The 22,457-nt window shown below is 40.3% G+C and overlaps 1 protein-coding gene across 4 annotated transcripts; it reads right to left on the reverse strand.

Moving 5' to 3' along the window:
• Positions 1 to 370: 370 nt before the first annotated feature.
• prrc2b (proline-rich coiled-coil 2B) lies at positions 371 to 19,918 on the reverse strand. Of its 4 annotated transcripts, none has more exons than XM_014999801.2 (31): positions 19,727 to 19,918; positions 15,570 to 15,747; positions 15,308 to 15,485; positions 14,841 to 14,943; positions 14,404 to 14,467; positions 14,103 to 14,246; positions 12,838 to 13,151; positions 12,602 to 12,726; positions 12,340 to 12,503; positions 11,381 to 11,468; positions 11,123 to 11,291; positions 10,439 to 10,772; positions 10,160 to 10,338; positions 9,792 to 9,987; positions 9,411 to 9,615; positions 7,003 to 9,078; positions 6,720 to 6,883; positions 6,407 to 6,522; positions 5,849 to 5,993; positions 5,615 to 5,691; positions 5,176 to 5,463; positions 4,954 to 5,052; positions 4,294 to 4,483; positions 4,112 to 4,209; positions 3,891 to 4,018; positions 3,540 to 3,780; positions 2,975 to 3,142; positions 2,788 to 2,867; positions 2,612 to 2,684; positions 2,157 to 2,360; positions 371 to 1,175 (listed from the first exon to the last, which is right to left on the reverse strand). In XM_014999801.2, exons 2-31 carry the CDS (start codon positions 15,682 to 15,684, stop codon positions 1,008 to 1,010), a joined length of 6,693 nt encoding a protein of 2,230 aa, XP_014855287.2. In that variant the 5' UTR covers positions 15,685 to 15,747; positions 19,727 to 19,918; the 3' UTR covers positions 371 to 1,007. The 4 variants fall into 4 exon arrangements, with proteins under 4 accessions (XP_014855287.2, XP_014855286.2, XP_014855285.2 ...); XM_014999800.2 differs by having other exon boundaries at positions 6,720 to 6,886; positions 15,308 to 15,482; positions 19,727 to 19,917; XM_014999799.2 differs by having other exon boundaries at positions 6,720 to 6,886; positions 19,727 to 19,917.
• Positions 19,919 to 22,457: the final 2,539 nt, after the last annotated feature.

Genomic DNA, 22,457 nt, shown 5'->3' on the forward strand with positions numbered 1-22,457 from the left:
CAGATGTTGCCAGATGCTAGACGAGTCCTGCAATATCGCACACGGTCAGCTCATCGCATGCGCACGCCGTTAATAATGTGAGCGACGTTTCCATGGAAGAAATATGATTTTGTCAAAAGTCCGACCTTTTTCCTTTAATTTCACAAATAGAGCGGAGTGAGCAACAGAATGTAAAAGAAACCAAAGAACAGTTTTATGAAAAAAAAGGGTTTCTTTCTACTAACCTAAGCAGTTCCGGCAGCTTTATGGGGTTTGTTATGTACCTCCATAGACGCAATTCTGGGATGATGCACAATGTTGACATGCAAGGAAATCTTTTTCTTTCTTTTTTCAAATAATGAATTAATAAAACAAGTCTTTCACAGGTGGCTTGAACGGGTGGTCATGAAGGTAACCTTTATTTACTAGCAAACTCTGAAAGGAAATGACAAAAAAAAAAAAAAGAAAAAAAAAAAGTGCCCCACTGCATTTCAAAGTTGTTAAATAGGAAGTAACAGACTTTGCTTCTTACAGTAGGTTATGTTATCAAGTGTCCGGTCTGTTCTGGAGGGCTACAGTTCATATACAGGAAGCAAATACAGTTTGGCAAAACAGCATGAAAAGTGAACCATCTGAGTTGGCCGTCTTTCTTTTTCCACACTTACCAAGAAAAAACACAAAACAAGTATATATATTTTTTTTTTGTTTGCCCCAAACCAATCTCTCCTTAAAAGGGTCTAATAATAAGTTAAAGTGGACCTTGGGAGAGATCAGCTTAAAAGATGGTCTGTGTGTATGTATAATATATATTCATATTTATATATATATATATCTCTATAATTGGTGTGAAATAATAGTGTCCAGTTCTGGAAGTCCATGGTTAATCAATTGTAACTGCTTGTTTACCCCCCCCCCCCCCTATGCTTCGGAGCCGTGGGATAATGACGGTGTTTCAAAGGCTCGCACGTTTCGTCGAGGATCTTTGAGTTGGCAGGCTTGGCGGCGGTGAGGATCTTCAAGGTCCATTGTTATGCCTTGCCCTCTTCTACTTTGACAGTCTGGGGTTTAATGGCTCCAGTGCGTGCTGGTTTGGCTTGACCAGTGGAGGGCAAGGGCTCTTGGAGTTTGCTGGTCATGCCCCCTGGTGGTGATTTGCCCTCCCCCACCGCTTTGTGCACTTCTCGCAATGCTTTGCTCTAAACAAGAAAAAAACAAACAAACAAAAAAACAATAAAAATCACAGTGATGTAACCTCTGCTACTAATATAATTAATAGTCAATAGCACAATGTCTCTTAAATGTAAAGATATGTTAAGTGAATGTATAATTGAACACATCTGGAGTTCAAACTGACTTGGACAGAGCTTATGTTCAATATGGAATGATCCTGTAGACAAAAATATAATTTTTTTTGTGAAATGGTGAGAGTCCATATTTAAAGGTGTCCAAAAATATATGAAGTAAAAGATAACTGATGTCGTTTATCTGACTTAATTATCCAAAGTGGATGATTTTGTCATTAATTTAATTATTAACACATTAAATGGTCAATTCATACAGATGTTGGAAGCATAAAAAAACACCCTGAATGTTATTTAAATTTCCCAAAAGGAAATCAAGAGCTATCCAACACCAGCATTGCATAACAGAAATAGCACAGAAATGTTAAAAGCCAGGAGCTCGAAAAACATCAGTGCTTCTCCACCGACGAAATAAATCTAGGATTTCGTTTAGTCAATCACAACTAACATGACAACAAATGAACTGTTCAGAAATCCTTCACCGCAAACCTAAAGTGAATCAAGGAGGTTTAATCAAAAGCAGGAACAAAAAAAAAACACAGTTTAGACACAAAACTACGACATCTCATCAAATCTTGACCATGCACAAGCATTCCTTACGTCAGATTACTTTTTTTTTTTTAGAAATTATCAGCTAGTAGCATTTAATTAAAATTAAAAATTGTTTCAAACAAAGGGAGAAAGACAGTTAAAAATTTAGCACAATCATTAATAACTGAGACAAGTCACTAGTATTAATACGAACACAAGAAAATTATACCATGCTACTAAAAAAACTGGTCATTATTTCAGAAGAAAAACACAAAAAGCATTGAGAATAGAGGAAAAAGAAAATGAATTAAAATAAATTACCTATATTTATAGTGGGTGGCTCACCTTCATGCCATCCTCTGGCCCCTTGACTGTGGGCTCAGGGACTGAAAGGGGGTTGGAATGGGAGGGGTCGCGGTTAGGGTAAGGGGGGGAGCGGATGATGACAGGCTTGTTGACCTGCATGACAGGTCTCTGAATGGGACTGGGGAAAGGGCCGGTGGTGGGGGGCCGCATGTGCATGACCATGCTGCCTTGAGCAGGCGACACCTGGTAATTATGAAAGAATGAGGGCAGGGGGAAAAAATAGATTGGTGGTGGGAAATAAAAAGCATATATTTACCATTTCATTAGAGAATTGCACACTCCATGATCAGATGCATCCAATCTGCATATACTTTCTTTTATTTTAAATACAAAAAAATAACCTTTGGGACTGCCGAAGTTTAAAAAAAAAGTATGATATGGACACAAAAGCATCTAAACAATAACATGAGTAAATAAATAAATAAAATACACACCTGTTGAGTAAAAAGCGTAGGCAGAGGACCAACAGGCCCGGAAGGCTTTCCACTGGGGCTCGCAGATCCAGGCCTGACAAGGACAGACGCTTATTAAGAGCAATATGATGCAATTTATGATGCATTCTTACTTTTATCACAATACAATAATAATAATAATAAAAACTTCTAATCACCTGTAGGAACCTCCAGATAAACCTGGGGAATGATTGGGCTTCTCAGAGAACTGGAATCCTTTCATTTCCATCTGTGAGCCCTGATGAAAACGACACAACAATAAAAAAAACGATCAAAAGGCCATTTAAAAAAAAAAAAAAGAAAAAAGAACGGAAGGACGCAAAACAAGAATCAAGAAAGACTCGCCTCTCTGCTTCCTGCCATGACTGCGGCCTGGGAGCCTGGCGGCAGCATCCGGCGCGGGCCTCCCACCGACAGGTTCTGTCCCTGTTGCAACTGGATGGACTGGGGAAGGATGAGGTGCTGCTGAGCTGAGCCGTAACGCAGCTGCGAGCCAGGAAGGGGCATCGTCACCTGGTGACATAAAACAACGGGCCGCTTCATTAACAACAAAGCAATGCCGTTTAAAGTAACGCTGCAGCACCTCGTACATGTTTTCAGCTTACAATCACAAAACGCAATGCATTTTGTCCGACACAAGTAGCGCATAATAACAAAATGGAAGGAAAATTTGATATGTATTTTTTTTTTATTTCTAAGTAAAGATCCAAAATTGTTGGTACATAACAACCTCTAATTATACGGAGATTAAATAAAACATAGGTGGACAATCTTTACTACCTAAAGATCTGAAGGCAACTTGTTAAAAGTATCAGAATAAAAGTAGGCGAATACAAATGAAGGTTACGTCGAAATCTTAAACTCATCAAAAGTATATCTGTTTGCTGAGGTGTTACCAAACCGAGTTCACCTGGATGAGTTGGGAGTCCATCAGTTGTGAGGAACCCATACCAGGCCCCTGGTTCATCTGGCCGTCGTAAACAAGCTGCTGGTTGCCGTTCATAGGCTGGTAGTGTGAGCCCGACTGGGATTTCACCATGTCTGACGGCTGCATGCCAGGAAAAGCAGAGTAAGGACCCTTGAGGGGGGCCCCACCAGACAGCACCATGGGGTTGGGCTGCGACAGGTTGGGGTGCATGTAAACCTGGGACCTGAACCGAGGAAGGAAGATGGACCGTCATCAAACTGGACTGTGAACTCGCATCATAAACCCAGAGAGAAGGTTTATGATGAATGAATGAAACGCTTCAGCTTCCAATACCTGAAGGGGGGGATGGAGTTAAACATCTCCTGTGACTGAGAGACAGGCAGACCTCCACGAAGCCCCAGCTGAGCCTGAGCCTGAAGAGATGTGTGCAAAGAGATGGGAATCTGCTGAGCTGCTGCCGCCTGAATGGGTGAGAAAGTGCAACATTACAGCAGCATGTTGACACACAGGTGTGTGTGTGTGTGGGTTTGTTTTTTATACATTTTTTTTTTTACCTGTGGATAGGTCTGCTGCTGGGTCATGGTGGGAGGAACGAGGCGTGGCTGACTCGGAAACACATGACCGTCCATGTACAACGGAGGAATGGGATTACCTACATTAAGGTTAGGAAGCAAACCGTTCTGAGTTCAGTTCTGACTGAGCCACTGGGGGATAATTAAGCTTAGAAAAATCATACCTTGCATGGACATGGAAGGTGCCACTGAGGCAACCGGCATTGGAGGCATGGAAACCCCAAAAGAGCTGTAGCTGACTCCGGTGGATGACCCAGCACTGCAGGGAGGCTGAGCGCCTGAGGCACTACCACCGGGGGAGCCCTGCTCCGGAAGAGACTGCGAATTCTCCCAGGCTTTACGTGCCGACTCCATCTGCGGAGAAAAGAAGCGAAGTGGAATTTCACACGTAATAAGTACTCTATATGTATTATTATGCTGATTAATCGGATAAATTGTCACATTCTGCAGATTTTTTTTTTTTATTTAACCACTTCAGATTGTCCTATACAATATTAGAAAAAAATTAAAAGACCCAAATAAACAAATGATCCCTTTTTTAAAATAAGAAAATACATATTTTATTGCCTAAAATGGAACAACACAGCATTCCTTCAGCGTACATTTGATCATTAGTAGCAGAAATACTGCCAACATTGGTAGAAAATTATTGCTCTGAGTATGTTGTTCCTGCAGAAAAGAGCTTTTTTGAGCGTGTATACTCCAGTTAATCATTTAAAAAAAGTGGTTGTTTCAATAATGGATTCGTCACAATTATTCCGATGAGTTTCATCCCACCAAAATATACACGCTGCTTTGTCTTTACACAAATCAAACTCGGATACCTTGAGAGTGAGGTCAGCAGTGGGGAAGATGGTATTGAGGCTGATGCCAGGCTGCAGGTGGTTGGAACGCAGCATTGGGATGCTCTGATTTAGAGATGTCTGTTTTGGAAAAGTTTAGATTTAGTTTATTTGCACCTTCATAAAAACACACCAATCACAGTTGCACATTTTATTTTTCCTGAATTTCTCACTCTTTGACATGTAATCTGTCACGTTACTCACATCAGTGCTAAGCGTATCCTGAAGCTTGTTAACGGGATTGGAGACGGGTACTGGGCTGGAGCCAGGCGGCAGGCTGAAATCAGAGTCTTTGGCACTGACACCGAACTCGATTGGAGGCACGGGAAGCACACTGTCCACATGGAGGTCCACGCCGTTGACTGGCGTTATCGGGCCACCTTCCAGTCTGTCCACACCTTCTGAGCCCTTGCGGTTCTTCAGGGAGCGCTCGTTCCCGATGGGCCCTGGTTTGTGCTGTTCTTTACTCTGTTCTGGACCAGCGTCGGAATCCTGGTGGAGGACGGGACGTTACGTTTACATTTCTTCAAGTGAGATTTATCCTAACAGCGATCTATTAGTTGACAATCAGCCACAAACACCAGAAACAACTAATTTACATACTAATAACTGTATTCAAAACACAGAGTTGCATGCACGCTACCTCAGAGTTGGGCTCACTCCCAGTGTAAGACACCTGTTTAGTCCATGAGTCTCCCCCTGAAGACTGCACAGAGAGAGCTACAAAAGAAACGGGAACACAGGAAATGATTGGTGAAGGACACGAAACGCAGTCACATTCTGACATTGTTTTTGTCTCCTCGTTCAACATAATATTTGTCGATCAAACGAAAATATGAATGTCATTATAACGGCAAACAAAACAAATAAATGTTACCTGAACTGTTGGTCTCCCAGATTTCTGTTCCTAGATTGTTCGGTGAAGAAATTGCTTCCTCCGTTTGCTCGAGGCTCATGCTTCCCTGCTTTTTGACGAAGCGCGGCGGTATCTTGGAAGAGGGCGTTCTGTTCTTGACCTGCACCTAACAAAAAAAAAAAAAAAGAAACAGGAAATTGTTTTAAGCTAGACAATATACTAAATTTCAGCATAATAACTATTGTAGCCAAACTAATTTATTCTGTTTGTTTGACTGTTCACAGACCTCTATTGTAGGCACAAATAAGCCAGACTATTTTTCAGAGGCTAAAATGCAAAAAACAATTCTTGAGGTTATTATGAAAAAGCCTAATAGACTTTTCCTTTCCAGCAGAAGCCTGTTAGGGTGAGCAGTAAAATATGCATGAGTGGGCTTTACAGTTGGGTTGTGGAAAATATCCTACATTGTAGCCTAATTCACTAAAATATTGATTAACCAGTGACCATTTTCTCTTAAAAAAAAAAAAAAACTGTAATGTATTGTCTCCAACCATTTTTCTTAGCATTTGTTTAACTTACAGAAGGTCCCTGCTCTTTTCTCCGCCTCTCATCCTCCTGAGGGCGTCGTTGCTTTTTTGACAAGGCATCCTGGTATCCGTCTGGGTCCACGTTTTGTCCCACTGCATCTGCATCAACTATTAAAAGAAAAGAGGTTGGCAGTCAATGCAAAGTTATCCGAGGACAAGAAGCTACTTCTGTTCATTAACACCTATGCTTTCTGTATGTAAGAAACAAAGCACAAGCGGACCATGGATCTGACCTGAAGCACAGCTTTAACGAGCGTTGCTTTAGTTCAATCAACATAAGACAAAAAAGAAAACAAAAAACTCACTGGGGTAGCTGCTGAGTTCGTATTGCGAGAGCGGTTCAACAATGTCAGTCTTGACCGATCCAGGTTTCATTTCTTTGTCTAATTTCTTCCCTGTAAGCTCATTGGGCTCCCTGTCCTCTGTCGGGGGTTCTAAGCTATAGAGTGGACCGGTCTCATCCGGGCTCCTGCTGATGTATAAACAGAGGCAATAAAGAAGTATTTTAACTGATGCCAGTGACAATCAAAAATGTAAAAGCATTACATAAACCCAAACAAAAGATGGCTCAACTAGAATTCGCCTCACCTCTTGCAAGACGTCCCTCCGTTCTGCCAACTGTCACTCCTGTTAGACGAGGATGTGGAGGGATTTTCAGGTGTCCGTACCATCTTGCTTGCCTCTAGCAGGGAAGGCTCTCCTTTTCTGTTCTGTCGCTCCACCAGCGGCCTCTGACTAGAGAAGCTTCTCTTTGAAAGCTCCCTCTTCTCACCAGAGCCGGGTTCACTGTGACCAGAGTCTGAGGGAATGTCAACGTGGCCCTGCACAGCTAGATTCCCGCTGCCACCTTGCTTCCCTCTCCAGTCACCAAAGTCGCTGTTGTCTGATCCCGTCTCCCATTCTTCAGTCTGACCGTGCTGGCTGGAGCGTCCTGAGAAGTGACCACCGGGCCAGTGGTCATCTCCGTTGCCTTTGGAGCGAGTGGGCCAGGGATTCGCAAAGTCCCCGTTGACGTACTCATCACTCGTCCACTGATTCGAACCGGGTTCCCGCTCTTGTCGTAAGCGTCGGAAACGGGGAGGCTTGTCTTGACGCGGGGGACGCCGCCGTCTCAACATCTGTCTGTCGGGGTTGTCGTTCTCAAAGTAGTATTCTCCTTCACGGTCCTCGCCACCATTTTCTGTGAAAGAGCCTGAAAATTTTGGAGCGTACTTGAGAGCATCGCGGTCCACTGGAGGTCTGCGGGAATAAGCGACCTCAGCTCCAGGTGCGTAACCGTTCTCTTGCATCGAGCTACTGTTGCTGTTGAACTGGGGTCCCCGGCCCCTCCAGGAAGACACGTCCCTCGACCCTCCAAAGGTTCGATTGTAACTGTTGGTTGTATTCAGCCTGGGGGGCAGAACGCGACCTCCGAAGCCCCTCATCCTTGCCTTTTCTCTGTTATCTGAGGCTGTCTGGTCATCGGTGTACACCTTGTTGGACCTCCAAGAGTCTCTATCGGCCTTACGAACCTCGCCGGACTCCGTGTAACCTTCTCTGTTTTCCGCTTCCTTCTGGCGCCGCCTCTTGGGAAGTTCTTCGTACTCTGATGCTTCGCTCAAAGTCTCACTGACGTTTCGTCTGCGAGGTTTGCCTCTCTGGAACTCGTCAACCTTCAAGAGGTCTCTGGGTGGTCCTCGACCTCTAACAGGTCTCGGAGCGCCACCGCTGCTGTTGTTATACGCTCCTCTGAGGTTATCCCCACCTCGGCCACCACGGGTTCCACCTCTGGAGCTAAATTCCCTGAAGCCTCGACTGCGACCTCTACCTCCTCCTCCTCCTCCTCCTCCTCCTCCTCCTCCTCCTCCTCCTCCTCCTCCTCCTCCTCCTCCTCCTCCTCCTCCTCCTCTGACTGAACTAAACGCTTGTTCTTCATCGATGAATATCCAGTTATTGCGCCGGGGGGCTTGAGGATCTCGGTTATTTTCCTGGCCCTCTCTAAGTAACTGGCTCCTGCCACTGCCCAGGTGGGTTTCCTTGGGGAAGTCATCACTGTGGGTGCTAAGAGGCCGGTCCGTTTTGCTAAGAGCCGGTGACTGCCGCAGCCTCTCCTCAGGCTGCTTCTCAACGACAGGTGATGCTGGACGCCTGTTACTGGCAGGCTGGTTATCTTTCTTCAAATCATAAACATTAGTGAGAACTTCCTTCTCCAGACGATAGGGGACAGGCTTCTCTTCGGGTTCAGGCTTAGGCTTTTCATTTTCCTTGTCTTCCAATTTGAGCGCCTTGAGGACCGGCTTCTTGATGGGCCCGGTTCTACGAATCAATGTCCGGCCACTAGTCTCAGATGTCTGGTTGACACTATTGCTAGAACTAGCTTCGGGCCACTGGCTTGGGGAACTCAGGCCTCCTCCATCTCTTTTCCAGTTGTCCTTGGACCCGTCTAAGGTGTCGTAGGAGTCAAGAGTATCTTTCAGGTGTTTGTCTCTTGGGTCCTGCTTTGTGCCTTCACTCTTCGGGCAGAGGTTTTGAGCGGTGGTGAGAAGGCCGGTGTCATGGTGTTTGCGTTCTTTATCGGGGTCTCGGCTATAGTAAGCATTATGGGGATGATCGTCACTATTATGCGTCAAGCTCTGATTGGTCCCATCTTCAAAAGAGTCCCGCTGTGAAGGGGCAATATGACCTCTATAAAAAAAAAGGGGAGACAAAAGCAAGCAAAATCAATAATCACTTTTTTCTTTTTAATTAGAAACAAGGTTCTCACCGTGATAATAGTATATATAGTATTTTGCTTTTTAATAGTTCTATAACCTGAAAATACTTAAATCTAATCCATTTCAAAACTGTGTAGCAGTCTTTTCAAACTTTCTATTTATTTTTAACCCCGATTAAACATAGACGACCAGTTATTTCTACCTTGACAGTTTTCTGGAAATTGCACGGTCCTCACATATTAATTTAAGCATTTTACGATTTAAAGGATTTTATTTTATATTTTTTAAAACACATCAACTAACCTTTCCCCTGACAGGTCACTATCAGAAGTATCATGCTGTCTCTGATAGGGTGGAGTGAAGCTGCGTAGAGGGTAGCCATCTTGATTCCAAACTGGGTAAGGCTCAGTAGACGGAGCCCGTCTCTCTTGGTGTAGGTTAGAATGGCATCCCTCATCAGAGCTAGGACTGTTCAGGTGGTCTTGATGCACAGTGGGTTTTACCATTCCTAATACAGTAATGAAAAAAGTTTAAAAATGCATTTTTAGTACAGTTGCAATCTATCCATGAGGTCAGCTTCGACTGCTTGTGAGGCTCTTCTAAAGTTCAGAGTTCAATAGCTAATTTTACAACATTGCTAATCCATCACATAACATAGATTTTTAAACCACTTTATTTGTTTACCTGAAGACTGAATCGAACCGGGGTAGTAGTCCACCGGAGAGCGGCCTTGTGTCATGCGTGGATCCATGAAAGGTGGCATCATCATCCAGCGGGGATCAAACCCGAGCACATGCTGGGGATAATAGCCCCGCTGGCTGTGACTTGAGCTTGAAGGATGACTGGACTGCTGCCAATGTTGCATTTTGGGGACTTGTTCCTACAGAGTGTGCAGAACATACAAAAAGTTGAGAAATGTTGTTCCAAGCACTAAAAGCTTTTCAAAGTCTGATGAATTCTCTGCCAAAGTAAGACTCAGAAAAAAAAAATAAAAAATCTCTTCTTAAAAAGGAAACATTTTATTATTCAATGGAGATAAACCTGGTTCGGACCTGCTGCTGGTGGTGCTGTAGTTGCTTTTGAAAGCGGGGTGGAACTGGTTTGGAGGCTTGGCGTCCACTGTAGTCGTCTGAAGGGGAGGAAGGTTCCGGGCCATCATCATCACTGCTACGATGGTGCTCTTCACGATAGCTATGGCCAAAGGAGTTGACCGGCAGACACTCACTTCCTTCTGCAGATTATCAAATGACAAAAAGACAATCCTCAACACCTGGTAACCTTTCATGATTTATTTTCCTTCTATTTGGATTTTTTTTGTTTGTTTGTTTCACCTTTTGTGCTATACTGCCAGTTTTCATTATGGCCTTTACTGTGTTCCGGATTAGGAGAAAGTGGGGCTTCTTTCCCCTCGGCCTCCTTCGGAATATCTTCCGCCTTTGACGCAGGTCTTTCAGACTTTCCAAACTTCTCATCTAACTTTTTGAGTTTCTCAGCACAGGCAGCTAGTCGCTCTTCCCGAGCACGCCTCTCCTCCTCCTCTCGCCGCCTCCGGGCTCTCTCGACAGCCTCGGATACTTCGGGGGACACGTATTTTGCCCTGGCTGGTGCTTGACTCTGAGACCGCTGGTGATCGTCTGAGTCAGTTGGCGGTTCGCTGTGGTTTTTCTGCAGGGCAAAAACACAGTTGAAAGCAGATAATTCGTGGCTTCCTTGTTTGAATTTTCCACATTTGACAAATTTCTTAAGTGTATACAAAACTGGCTATGACTAAGTGATAAACGTTCTTTTTAATTCTGCCTTTTTTAAATTACTGTACCCAGCAACTAACCAAACATCTCTTATTTCACAATTATAGCTAATATTTTACTTTTTCCTTAAGCTTTATAGTGCTCCATTATTCAGTCATTAGAAAGGAACTAATAATAGAAACTTTTTTTTAAAAAATAAGATCACACAGAATGAATCTCAAAAGAGTTACATCAAAGTAGGGGGAATGCTGTATTGTCAGTAGTTACCTGACTGTCAGTAGAGAGATATCTGCTGATGGGTTTCCTATGGGACTCATGGTGATGATGTTGGGAAGAATAATTGTCATCTGCGCCCTCCTGAGAGTAAGGCGCTTCTCCTGAACTAAGAGAGGACTGGCAGTCTCGCTGGTTCTCTTTCTCTCTCTCCCACTCAGCCCTAAGATACAAAAGTTGAACCAAAAACTTCTGAATGAGGTTGTGGCTGTACATCAGAGCAACGCTGAGCAACGGAGCAAGAGCTCATACCACATTTTATTTTTATCACTACAAGAGTGATCTTCTTCATCGTCGCTGAACTTGAGCTTCTCGCTGTAGTCGACTTCTTCATGAAGACCTGAAGGGAAAAGTAAAACCAGGGGGGAAAAAAGCAACAATGTCAGATAATTCATGATACGTCAATGATTTAAATTTATATTAAGTATAAATTATTTATTTAAAACAAGAGCGTCTAAACTAATGGCTACAAAAAAACAAAAACAAAGTAAAGAAAGAAAGAAAATTCACAAAACTGCCGACTGTTGTTTAAACCAATAACATAATGCATTTACAACGTACAAGGCAACATCACATAATTCAGAGTATTAAACAGTCCCTTCACTATATTTTATCTTAATGTGGCTATCAAGTTCACTACAAGTTTAACAATAATTCAAACAGGAAGAGGAATTAGTTAAAAGCTAAACAGCATCAAAATGAAAGCTTAACAAAAGTTGCATGTGATGATGTGTGTTCACAATGCAGTCTGAACTGAGGAGGTCTCAGACTACAGAACAAATTAACATTTTATATTTAAAGGTAGTTGTAGCAATCACAGTAAATAAGAGGAATGTTAAACAGATTGTTTTATTTTATTTACTTTTTCACAATTCAACATTAAATCAGATTAGGCATTTCCTACTTCGTGTCTATTAAGACTACAAAACATATTTCTGGGTAAATCCTAAAATAAAATGACCTAAAACAGGAAAAGACTGGTCTGAATTAATGTCAAGCAGATACAATAAAAGAGAGAATAATTTTATGCAGTGTATCCACTTTTAGTTTTGTCCAGATGATTGCTCTTAATTCAGGATAACAGCAACGAGTGGTTTTTAGGATACAACACATTGTAAATGATAAACAAAGAATCTATTTCACAGAGAGGATAATTACACCTCAAATAATAGAATAAACAACAGCATTATCTTAGCAGAAGAAATACTGACCGGCCCATCCGTCCTCACAGTCGTTGTCGAGGTCATCCAGATCCTTCAGGTCCTCTGGGTTAATGATGGCTGGACGTGCTGGTCTGTCGCTGGGCCTGCGGATGGGCTGAGAAGAAAGACGAGTTGGAGCACGGACAAAGCGGTTCTCTCTTCTTAAGTCGCCGCTGTAATCACAGATTGGAAAAAAATGAATAAAAATGTAATGAACAACAGCTCATCTAGTTGAAAGAAATAACCTTTACAGTTTACATACTGTACTTACTTGACAAGTTCAGGTTTGGCATAGCTTGGTCTAAAAGTGGGTTTGCTGTCAAATCGTGCTGTGGTTGCGGCGGTGGTAGTAACATTGTCAGCGGTTGGCGTTTCACGCGTCTCTTTAGCGCACATCTGAAAATGTCAAATGGAATATATTGCATCAGCTGTAAACCAAGAACTCGGCGAGTCTGTCCATGAAGGCCCAGAGAGTCAAGGACAAAAAAAAATAAAATAAGTACTTACAAATGCAGGCAGCATGTCGTGGTAGACGGCGGTTGAAGTGTGATGAAGCTGATACTGGAGGGCAGTGGGGACGGCTGGTCTGCGGACTGGCTGGGCGGGTCTGAGGGAGGGCTCCTTGGGTTCGAGGCTCGGTGACGGAGCGGTCGCCGCGGTAGCAGAGGTGGTGCCGGTGGCAGAGGAAGGGTGCGATGAGGCCGGCGGAGAGCCAGTCTCACCCAGGGCAGTGGTCTTACCCTCAGGATCTGCTGGTAGGCTGAGGGTCAGGGAGGAGGGCTGAAGGTTCCTGCCGCCACCTTCCCTCCAACTCGTCACATCTTCAAAGCAAGACAAAAACCAGAGAGGTGTTTAGGTAGTCGCGCTTCACCCTCAAAGTCAAAAACAACATGATGTTTCTGATGTGACTCTTTAGGATAATCTTGTTACATACAGTCATCTGACAAAATTAAATATTCAAATTATTTCTGAAATGTTCACATATCGATGGCTAGCCTTTTATTTGTGGAAAAAGTTGTCATTTATTTACAGGTTAACAAAAAAAATTACCCAGAAGATAAAAAACACAACAGATCTGCATTTTATTACAAATTATTACACCCAACCTCCTTTATAATTAGCATTTGGATGTAAAAAAATCCTGCTGTAGGTCTCATGGAAACATTTTTAGGATTTTTGGAAACTTATTTTAGAATCTCGTAGTTTGTTTATAACTGTCAGACATGGGAATGATGGTAAATGAATGTTCTCTACTTTCCAAGTGATGGAAAGTGGAGTTCAAACTTATTTTAAAACCTCCTTGGATCCCTCATTAGACTCATGAGCTTCTACATTAAGCTTTTGAGTCTTCATGTAGAAGCCGTCTTCAGAAAGAAGCTTCTATACATCAAGTTGACATAATAGTGTGATCAAGATCTTTTCTTTCTGTAGGTCTAACATTTTTTGTTTAAGTGATGCCATTTTAGGAGAGATGTCCTTGCTTACCAAGATATATATATATACATATCTTTTTTCTTTAGGGTCTTCTTGGCTCGATCTAAACCCTTGATTTTTTCTAATAAGTTATATAATTCTGCTAAAGAGAACTTTAGCAGAATTATATGGGCTCATAAACTCCATCTTGGGCTTTATGAGCCCATTTGGAGTTTTAAATGCTGACCTTAGAGGGTCCACAGGCAAAAATGTCCCAAGTTTTGAAAATGGTAACCCAAAGCACTGCTTCCCTTAATGCATGAGCTTGTTTAAGGTTTGTAAGTAAGAGCTAAACCTACTCTGAGGGCGGAGGCTTGGTCCGGGCCCATACGACGGATCGAAGCCGCTTCTTTCCTTGCCAACTCTGTCCTGTTCTCCAGCTGCCTTCAGGGTGGGAAATTCCTCGTGAGAGAAGGGCTGAAGTCGGTTTAAGGCCCTTGAACCTGAAGTTATTCCAAAAAACATGTGTTAGCACAACTCAGCTTTATAGATTTCGTGGAGGACCGTTTAATAGGAAATGTGGCATAAATCAACTACAGATTGTTCGTCATGCCACGTCACTTTAATTTGCACATATGACCAAGTAAAATTACTGCTCACCATCTTGCTCTACTGCCTTTCCGTTTAGCTGGGCCCATTGCTTTGGTCCACCTGTGTTTGTGTTCTGTGAAAAAGAATGAAAAGAAGCTTTTAGCCCAGGTTCTGTTGACTTTGGAGGCAAAGGACGAACATCCTTGAGTCTAAACATCAACTTCCTCTATACTGCATCTAATTTTTCCAAGAACTAGGAGCTTGAAAATGACATTATGGCTAAATTTAACAGGGATTTTACAAGGAGGATTGTTGAAATTACGGTTAATGAAGATATTCCAATTGATTTGTCTGATATTGGACTCAAAATGTCAAAGTTCCTAAGTACAAATGAACTCAGAGAATCAAACCGTGTAAAAGAAAAAAGAAAAAAAAAAACAAGGTAGAAGCTAAAGCAGTTGGTATCAGTTTAAAAGAAAGATAATCAGCCATAGGTACACACGCACCTCCTGGTTGGCTACTGGTGAGGACTTCTGAAGATTGGAGACAGATTTCTGTAAAGCCAGCTGCGGCTGCGACTCCGGCAGCAGTGGCGTAGATGCACTGGAACTAAAAGGCAAAAATGGAAAAGCACAGTGTTAAAATTCAAGGTGACAGAACAGACAGAAAGAGTCAAAAGTCTTTGGACTGATGTACTGGGCCCAGTTACAAAGTAACCCGGGTAAAATTCAACACTCGTCTATTCAGATTTTTCTTTTTAAGGAACTACAGTCGTTGTTAGGAAGTATTAATCTGTTTCAATAAATGCATGTACCTAAATATTAGAAATTTGGAAATTGTAAAATTCTGTTGTCAAATTACAAATCAGAAAGCCGCTTACATCCATTATTGAAACCATCAGAAATAAAACAACTGCTTATGATTTGCTTGACACATGGCGATTTGAGATGCTGGTAACTTTTTCCTCAAGTACCTCTTTTGATCGGTTTGTTCCTGCTTGTTCGCCCATCCTGTACCGTCTTTGGGCACTATAATCACGTTGGGATCGTTTCCTTTGTTTTCAGACTTTAGACTAGGCAGGTGAGCGGGTGGGGGCATACGCCGGGCTGTTGCCACTTTGCCAAGACTCTGCAAGCCATGTCGCGTAACTACTGGGAGACAGAGCGGGAACAGATTAAGAAATATAAGCTGCTCTGAGGGAAAAAAAAAAAAAAAAAGCATTCACACAAACCCACCTGTATTTTTCTGAGATTCTATTGATTTTCCCTTGTACTTGTCAAATAGGCTGAGTGAGGAATACTTGCTTTTCCCATCCTTGGACTTGGTTAATTGCCCCAAACGATCGGACATTTCGATGTAATGTCATCGAGTATGAAAATTTTTCTTTGCGCCTCTTCCCAGTGCCTTCTGATTCTGCAGAGAGAAACAGTGTCCATTATATAAAGAAATTTTGATAATTTCCTTTTTAGCAGAGAAGCGTTTATTTAAAAGTCAGATTTTAAAGTAAACCTGGATGCTAAAGGTGGAGCACAGTTTACACATTTGAAGTTGTTGTCCGACCAGAGCAAGCATATTAACTACTTAATCCTCATTATAATCTATCATTGTTGTTGTTGTTGTTGTTTTTCTCCCCACTCGCGCGTGTCAGGACGCAGTATAGTCATGTTTGTCGAGTATCGGTGACGTTCAGGTCGGATGAATGCCACCTGGACGTTAGGTCGCATTTGAAAAGGACACGCATCGGACATCCAAGTGGCCTGGGCCGCATTTGAAATAAATCCGACCTGTGTTGTTCAGACTGCCATGAAAAGATCAGATACAGGTCGCATTACATCAATAAATAAATAAATAAAAAATAGGAATTGGGTCATTTCAGTCTGCAGTGTGAACACGACCTTTGACTCCAGCTTGTATTCGCCAGGCCATCACACATAGTTGGTGTCCGATTGAGGCCATTTTGAAAAAGTAGAAGAAGCACACAGTGTAAAAAACACAACGTCTAAGTAGGTAAGAGTGCATCCCTTGAATCCCATAACAAAAATAATGACGCAGAGTTTCTGTACAGACACTTCAGAAATACACAAAGCCACTTAATAGCATTACAAATAGCAGTACCTGTGTTACCAACTCAAGATCCCAGACTTTAGCAGTATCAGAACAGAACCCCAAAACAACACAATACAAAAATGGAGCAGGACAACTGAACTGGAAGTAAGGCTGCTCAATATATCGACATCACAATATCAGTATGTACGATATTAATTCCCCCAAAGGACGGTTGGAGTGCAATATTTGTTGGCTAATATGTCGTAGCGTTATAAATATTCATATTACATGCTGAAGTAACATTTAGACAGCTGGACAGCCATCTTGTACAAAAGAGATTTTTAATTTCATTTGGATTTTCCTGATAAAATAAAATAAATCTCATGGTAGAGAATGCTAACAGTGGACACAATAACCAAAATGCTAAAGCTCACAGAGAGATGGAGGGTCCGATAATAAGGAGGGGAAAGAAGAAAATATTAATTTATCGCAACTGATCTGATATTATCGAAATATTATCAAGATTGCATGGTTTTCTAATATTGTGCTGCCCTGATTAGCAGCAGAACATTAACCTTGGGTTACAGACATTAAAAACAAACACAATGTCATGACGTTAAACTTAATGTAGTTTTAATTCAATTCAGTTTAGTTGTATAGCACCAATTCACAACAAACTTTTTCTCAAGGCTCTTTACAAACATTTCATTTCAATTCAACTTCAATCACACTGGCATTCCGATTAATCCTAATTATCAAACGGAGTTCAGTTCATTATTCAAATTATTGCAATGATCTCACTGTTCAGGACTGTTTTGAATCAAAATAAACAAGGAAATCATACCAAAAATTTACTTCTACCTTCTGTAAAAAAAATAAAATAAAATAAAATAAAACTCAGCCTGTTTTAAATATTATTACTGGATCAGTGTAAATTGCAGGTATTGAAAGAACACAGACATAAGTGATGTCTGTCTACAGCTCCATAGCATGCCAAATCGCAATTCTCTCTGCGTCATTGCAATCAAACAGGACGAAGTGGATTCAGTATTTTAAATGTCATGCATTCAAACTTTGCATGCCAACAGTGAATTTGGCCAGTTGAATGCCTTTGTTACACCCACACCAGATTTAGTGGCTGACATATTTAAAAATGTTTCCAAAAAGGTTGGAGAAATCGCAGTGATGGAAAAGAATGGAAAGAGTCAGAAAATCTGGCTAAATTTTAATCAATATATTTTTCCACAATAGCATCAAAAGCACGTTCTCCTGATAATGTGCAGCTTTGAACACGACAAACAAGATGTGCTGCAACTGACTGCAGCACAAGCGTTCCTCTTAGTTCAGTGCCTCAAAATCAACGATTTGTCATGTATTTGGAACCACATCAGCTTTTACTTTTTTGGAATACAGCCAAATAGTAGATATGCCCTGAGAACAAGGATAGGATTTATCACACCAATTGTAAACACGTCTTTTCCCCTGAAAATTATTGGGCAAAAATAATTGTTTTGTGTAGTTTTTAAATTTGTTGATTTATTTTATTTTATTTTTTTGCAGAATTAACAAAATGCACATTTTGAAACAGCCACACTCAGTATTAATTTTCAACTGCTCAATTTAACTTTTTTTTATCATCCAGAGAGATAAGACTGTCCTGAACATTTCCCTGAACACAGAAATATCTATTTGGCATACCAAAGTATCAAAACATTGCTTTGAAATAAAATATCTAGAGACCTAAGGAATATGCGTCACAAAAGTCATTGCAACATGTTTAAATGAACTATAAAAGAAAGAAATAGCAAACACTGACTTCCAATCAGACCAAACCATACAGATTCACAGACGTCACACTTATCAAAAGCAGATTCATCATATATTAAAAACTTGATCTGTCTAGAAGAGCAGAGACATACAGACTATTCACTATAAGGACATATCTTTACTTTTAATAGAAAAATACAAACTATTAATCAATGTACAATTTCAATATGTGGTGTGAGCAAAGCAAGAATCCTGATACCTTTCAGCAACTAGTATTTACTTTCATCTACAATAAAACTCGGGAACATAAACTATATGCATTGCATCATGAAATGCACCAGAAAAAAATGAGAGATTTGTGAAAATATCAAATGCTAATATAAACACAGGTAGCAATCCGCCAACAGACTGGCCCTTTATAGGAGACTAAAATATTCCTTATCCAGCTGTAAACATAACGGGACACGATGGCATTTAATCCGAGAATTAGTCAATAACGTGTTGGAGGCCACCCGAGACGAGACTCCCCATAGGCGTTTCACTGGGACTTAAAACGAAATACATCCATTCACAAGGAATTTAAAATGTATATTTAAAATGGATAAATGGCGGTTATTTCTCCCAAGTAATTTTGTAAATTTTATTTTACAAAAAATATCTACAAATACCAAATTTCAAGCTAGCAGCTGCTTCGTTTTTGTAAGTTAGAAACTTCATAGCTAATGCTTTAGATCTAAAAAAAATATATAGATTTCACATTTAAAAATCACGTAAGCACATACCAGAATATAGTATGGCATAATTAATCATAATAACTCCACTTAAGCAATTCGTATCGACTTGTCAGTTGTTTAGCTGAAAGCTAGTACTAATGCTAATGCTAGCATTGAAATCTGACAACAAACACTTAGCTGGAAAAAACCCGAACAATTATTTTTCAAAGGACAATATTATGTTGAATTATAACCTTAACAGACAAGCTAGTATGATATCTAAGTATGACACTTAAAATCGATTAGAATATTTAAATGTGTAACCGCTAACCTTGGATATGCTATTTTGACGGCTAAATCAGAAACGCTATGTAAACATCAAATGCTAGCGAGTGTCCCTTGTAACTTTAGCTGTTATTGCAGATCCATCAATTTTACTGCAACTATGTTTTTTTTTTTGTATTTATTTTTATAAAGACGAAAAGAACAGAAATTTTGCTTCGGCTAACTGCCTTCGACAGTCGAAGCTTGTTGGAGGAAAACTAGCGAAACGACAATCCCGTTAAACTTCCAGCGTACTGCTGCAAATCCAACCCCATACAGGCCAGAATTTGACAGTGCATTTCAGTTCAAGAACATATAATTTAATGTGGAGTTTTTTTGTTTTAATCGCTGTGAAGCCCTTGTATCCAAGTAATAATTTTCAACCTTTGCTGGGCTTTTTGAACGGGCTGCAGACGGCGACGGGGAATGTAGGACAAGGCGATTAAAAATGGCTGCTGCCCAGAACAAAGCAACCATAAAACTGAGCAGCCGAGAAAAATACGAGGCAGACAATCTGACACAGCTCCGCATTTATGACTCACCGGATTAAACAATTTAAGAATGTCTTCTGCTCAGTGACAGTGATATAGTTCCACAAAACGTTGTCTATTCGGAGGATGGGTTGCGATTGTAAAGCTCAATCTTCATAGGTTGAACCGACCGTAGAGTTGTTGCTGGGGTCCTACCCGGCCTGAGAATGAAGAACACAGTGTAGGCTGGATTGACTCTGCTAACATCGGCGTACGTAAACGAAGTGAGTTCAGCGGCTGCCACCTGCTGGTCAATTTTAATCGTTACACAAACACCCAACTTGAATTATTAGAAAAAACAATATTTACGATCAAAATTAAAACTTCATGCTTGATGAAATAATAAAACACTTAATGAAAACACCTTTTAAGTAACTCAAGCACTACTGCAACCTCTGTTTAACAGCACAAACTCCCTGAAGCTAATACATTTTTACAAAGACGAATGAATTAGAATTTCAGCTATTTTTTTTCAGTAAATCAACTCAAAAAGTGAAACTTATATATTAGACAGATTCATTACACGCAGACAGATATACTTATGCTTAAGTGTTTATTTTGTTAATGTTGATTATGGCTTATTAAAAATTTTCAACTAAACATTAGACCAATAAAAAAAAGACTTTTAATGCAGGGAAGTTATTTTATGCATTTTATGCTTTACACATGGGAAGACTGCTAACTTTACAGATGTCACGAATGCAGTCAATGGTACCCTTGGGGTCATTGAGAGATAAGTGTATTTAATCATGTTAACTGAAAGTTAAGTGGAAGGAAAGGTGTGGTAGAAAAAGTTACCACATCCATTCAAGATAGCCATTCAAGGAAACAGATATCTTGAATGGATGATGATGAGTTTAAAACGTTTTTGAGGAGATTTCCATGGTGTGAAAATCAACTTTTTTTGTTTGTTTTTGTGAGTTTGTCTTATTTGGTCTTATTTTTTCTCTGCAAACTGAATGTTTTTTATTGAGTATGCAATGAAATTAAAATTGAATGATATTACTAAATTCAACTTTGTATTAAACACACAGATGCTCCAATTTTATCATTTGGCTTTCTTAATGGAATCCTTAAGAACTTCCAAAGATAATTTGTCATTCCCTGAAATACTACTGGTTTTTTGCCATCGTACTACTGTCTTTAACTGCACATATAATAAAATAGATTGTTTGGCATCTACTAAAGTAGATGTGTTTAAGCTTAGATGCCAAACTAAGCTAAAACACATACATGTTTGAACAGAAATGCTGGTAGTTTGAAGAGTAAGAGAACCTATTACTTTCTTATCATATGCAACATGAGATAAATATATAATAATTTAATGAACAGACTATGGAGTGAAAATTTTGAGACTGACTTTGCTGTAAAATCAAACTCATAGATTTAGTTTGTCTTTGATTAAAAAAAAAAAAGTAATGTATTTTTCTTTAAATATATTTAATTTAGATTAAATCTAACTTTTCAAAAATAAATTTTCATGCAACCAGTCCTTGGGTGACATCACATAAGGCATAATTTTACTATCTTTTTTTTTTTTTTTTATACATTTGTTTATAAGTTCCTTATTTTTTTTCCATTTTCTGCAGGCTGGAATAGAGAACTGTCTGACAACACTGCATTCAGACAGCTTTACCAAATTCTTTTTTTATTATTATTGTTATTGGATTTTTTTTTTCAGCCAGCACTGACAATATTTTTATGACACAAAAACAACTACTCCAAGAATCCCAAGTGAGAGCTGTCACCGTCCTCCAGAGGGCACTCTCTTCAAACCAGCGAAATTGTAATTTATCTGGAAGCTGTATTGGTATCTAAAACTCAAACAGCTTTTATAAATCACACAAGGAGTTTTGATCAAACTATTGTATTTTCATGGATAATCTATAACGGAGGACTGATGTTATCATTGGAGATGCTCACATCCCCAATGATAACATCACTGGGGATGATGTTATCCTTGGGGATGATGATAATATCATCCCCAAGGATAACATCATTGAGGATCATCCCCAATGATAACATCACTGGGGATGATGTTATCCTTGGGGATGATGATAATATCATCCCCAAGGATAACATCATTGAGGATCATCCCCAATGATAACATCACTGGGGATGATGTTATCCTTGGGGATGATGATAATATCATCCCCAATGATAACATCATTGAGGATGGCATTATCATCCATAAAAAATTAATAGCAACCATAATAACATGCATAGAACAGCAGATGTGATATGCTCAAAGGTATGAGGCACCTAAAGGTTGTTGAGTCTGATCTTACCTTAATCTAAGTGAAACACAGCTCAAAATTAGGAGAAAGACACAACAGAGGGACATGTGGGGTGTGTGAACACTGACTGCATGCACAGGGCAGAATAGTCCAGAGGCACAATATTTTGGTTGCACACCAGGCAAGCCGAAAGGCCTTGATTTTGAAGCAACAACTCTTACACATGTTCCGAAACAAACCATTCTGTTCATACAGAGCTGCAAAAATTCTGGCATTTTAGAGCAAATTTGAATTTGAATTTTAACAAGTTGTTTACAAATTGCTTATCTTTTTATGTTTTAGTTTGGAAGAAACTGTTTGTTGTTCTGGTTTATCTATGTAATGTTCTCAGTTGTTGGACACTGATGGATCATCTTTGTACAATGATGGATCCCCTCAACTATTTTTTGAAAAGACTTTTCAGAAAAGAATTTTTTTCGTTTTGCTGTAAAACATACAAGGAAACA

The sequence above is a fragment of the Poecilia mexicana genome, unplaced genomic scaffold (assembly GCF_051168715.1).
Source record: "Poecilia mexicana isolate PSO_F unplaced genomic scaffold, ASM5116871v1 scaffold_12, whole genome shotgun sequence".
Classification (NCBI taxonomy): Eukaryota; Metazoa; Chordata; class Actinopteri; order Cyprinodontiformes; family Poeciliidae; genus Poecilia; species Poecilia mexicana.